At 37.5% G+C, this 3,241-nt stretch overlaps 1 protein-coding gene across 1 annotated transcript; it reads left to right on the top strand.

The window, feature by feature from the left end:
* The first annotated feature begins 552 nt into the window (after positions 1-552).
* Positions 553-1,966, top strand: LOC109176730 (agmatine coumaroyltransferase-2-like). The gene has a single exon (XM_019326125.1). The coding sequence runs from the start codon at positions 624-626 to the stop codon at positions 1,944-1,946; it is 1,323 nt and encodes a 440-aa protein (XP_019181670.1). The 5' UTR covers positions 553-623; the 3' UTR covers positions 1,947-1,966.
* Positions 1,967-3,241: the final 1,275 nt, after the last annotated feature.

Here is a 3,241-nt window from a genome sequence, read left to right as displayed (position 1 = left end):
AACCAATTTTTAGTGACAAGATGCTTAACTTAGACCTCCGATGTATATATACCTAACCAAAATGTTTCTATATCAAACTTTCTCAACTAAAATTCACCGATACCGCCACATTTTTCTAGTTTAAAGTAATGGCTACGAATTTTTTCTAGTTACCTAAAAAAAGGGTAGTGTATCAATCCATAACTTATAACAACAAATTTAAACTTCATTCTTAATTAACTACTGGATTAACGCATGCTAGCTTGTTAATGGGGACATATATAGCTTCATGGATTACTTAATAGATTATACTGAAACTATAGGGAGTCAGTAAATGACAGCTATAGAGTTAGAGAGATGTTTTCCGACATTATAAATTGTTTTTATTAATTAATTAGTATTAGTATATATATATTTTTCTAAAGTCAATTCCTAAAACATAAATATAATAATTTATTTTGTGGACTATTCAACAACACGAACTAACATGCATGAACCCATAGAACAATTCTGCACGATTTCTTCTATATAAATACCCCAACCAACATTCCCATTTCCCACCATCCACAAAAACTCAGATCAACCTAAATCTAGTTTGCTTTCTTCATACATTTTGAAGAAAATCAGAGGAAAAACCAAAAACCATGAACGTCAAGATAGAAAGCACGAGAATCGTCAAACCTTTGTATGAAGGCAATCCTCCACTGACGAGAAGCCATGTCCCTCTTAGTGTGTTTGATAAGGTCACCTTTGATGCTCATATTGCTATTATTTATGCGTATCGGCCACCCACTCCTCCGAATAGCACTATCTTGTTGGGGCTCAGAAAAGCGCTTGCAGTGTATAGGGAGTGGGCGGGGAGACTGGAAAAAGACGAGAAGGGTAATCCAATTATTTTGCTGAATGATAAAGGTGTGAAGTTTGTAGAAGCGTCAAGCGATGTTACTCTTGACAAGATAATGCCTTTCAAGCCGTCTGCGTCATTGCTCAACCTTCACCCTAGTCTTAATGGGGTGGCCGAGCTTATCCAAGTCCAGGTAACGCGTTTCAAGTGTGGCTCTCTAGTGGTTGGGTTCACCTCCCAACACCTCATTGCTGATGGTCACTCCACCAGTGATTTCTTAATTGCATGGGGCAAAATGTGTCGTGGCATTATGATTCAGCCCTTACCATTACATGACCGTACCATTTTTGTCCCGAGAAATTCCCCCAAAATTGAGTACGACCATGTAGGAGCTGAATACGTGCAGAAACAAATAAAGAAAAACGACCATTTCCTCAACAACGACGACATGAAATTCTTGGAAGACATCGTGGTTCACAAAGTCCACTTCACCTCCGAGTTCCTAGCTAAGCTCAAGGCCAAGGCTTCGGCCATGAACGACGGCGCCAGGCCATACAGCACCTTTGAAAGCCTCGTGGCGCATCTATGGCGGGCCATAACCAAGGCAAGAAACCTCGGAGGTTTCGAAACTACCCACATTAGAATCTCGGTTGACGGTCGTGCACGCCTTAAGCCCAAAGTTCCCAACGAGTACTTCGGCAACTTGGTTCTGTGGGCATTTCCGACTGCCAAGGTTAAAGACTTACTGCGTGAGCCTCTTCCATACGCAGCTAAGCTCATCCACGATGCCGTTTCGAAGGTCAACAACAACTACTTCAGATCTTTCATAGATTTCGCGAATTCCAAGGTGGTTACCGAGGAAGACGGCCTTGTTCCAACTGCCGATATGGACAAGCACATTCTCTGCCCTAACCTGGAAGTTGATAGCTGGCTAAGGTTCCCATTCTACGACTTGGATTTTGGAACTGGGTGTCCGTACATCTTCATGCCCACATTTTTCCCGACAGAAGGGATGATGTTTCTGCTTCCTTCCTTCATCGGAGATGGAAGCATCGATGCTTTTATTCCTTTGTTCCAAGACAACCTGGCTACCTTCCAGCACAATTGCTATTCTCTTGACTAATGTTTTCTTTTTGGAAGCCACGGGCCACGGCTACTATATAATAATATAATGGTATATACTAAGTAACATGTTCTGGTGTAATACGTAGTACTTCATAATTATTTATCCCAATAATTTTATCTCATTTTCAAATTGGACTCTATTATTATTTTACCACTTTTGTAATTCACTCACTAGCTATTTTTATACATCTCACAATTCTAACTCATCACTTTCAAAAATGTCACTATAAGAAAACAATAAAATACGTGCATATTTAGCAATGGATAAAATAGTTATATATACTTTTAAGTACCAAGTTAATTCCACCAGTGGTCCCTTCTCTTTGTTGGCAATTCCAAATTTAGTTCCAAACTATTATTTTTGTTATTTAACATCCTAGACTATTGTTTTTTTGGACACTTTTAATCATTTTCATGACTTTTCCTATTTTTAGTAAGAACATTTTTGTCTCTCAATATTTTTCTTTTGTTATTTTCCGGATTTCAACCGGTTAAATTGGAATTGGTTTAGAACTTTGGGTAACCTCTGATTTTTAGTAACCATATTTTCAACTGGTTTTTAGTAAAGTCCTAAATCAATTAAACCGGTTGAAATTGGAAAAATAACAAAAGAAAAATATGAATAAACAAAAATTTCCTTATTAAAAATAGGAAAAGTCATGAAAAAGACTAAAAATGTCCAAAAAATAATAGTCTGGGATGTTAAATGACAAAAGCAATACTCTGGGACTAAATTTAGAATTGCCACCAATGAAAAATGACCTCTGGAGGAATTAACTACTTAAGTACCTAATGATTTTGCGTCACGTAGGTTTGGTTTGTGTGTGTGTGTGCGCGCGCGCGCTTGCTCTAATGCGAATCAGCGCCCAGGAGATAAATCAAAATGTATGACATCCGTCCACGTGTCCAGATCTAACAGATCAGAAACACTGATTTAATTTAAAAAAAATGCGGTTGCATTTTCATAAATAATTGAACATCGAAGTGCAAATAAATGTATTGCAAGTGCAAGTAAAATGTACACTGAGCATCAATACTAAGTGCACCTAACATTATAATTAGTTGCAACTAACGTTATCATTAAGTGCACCTAGGTGCAGGAATGTTAACAAGGTAAATTAGTTGCACTTGTAAATGATTTTACTTTTACTTTTTACTTGCAAAGGTGCACCAACTACTTGCACTTGTAACACAATTACTTGCACCAAAGTTTGAGTTATTTACGAAAATGTCACCATTTTTTTTAGAATTACATTTGATTCGTTGATCTGGAGTGATTCTTATTTCTCTCAT

This window comes from Ipomoea nil, unplaced genomic scaffold, assembly GCF_001879475.1.
Source record: "Ipomoea nil cultivar Tokyo-kokei standard unplaced genomic scaffold, Asagao_1.1 scaffold0755, whole genome shotgun sequence".
In the NCBI taxonomy this organism is placed as follows: Eukaryota; Viridiplantae; Streptophyta; class Magnoliopsida; order Solanales; family Convolvulaceae; genus Ipomoea; species Ipomoea nil.
Note: the sequence above shows the minus strand (reverse complement) of the source record. Positions and strands in the feature narration are given on the sequence as shown.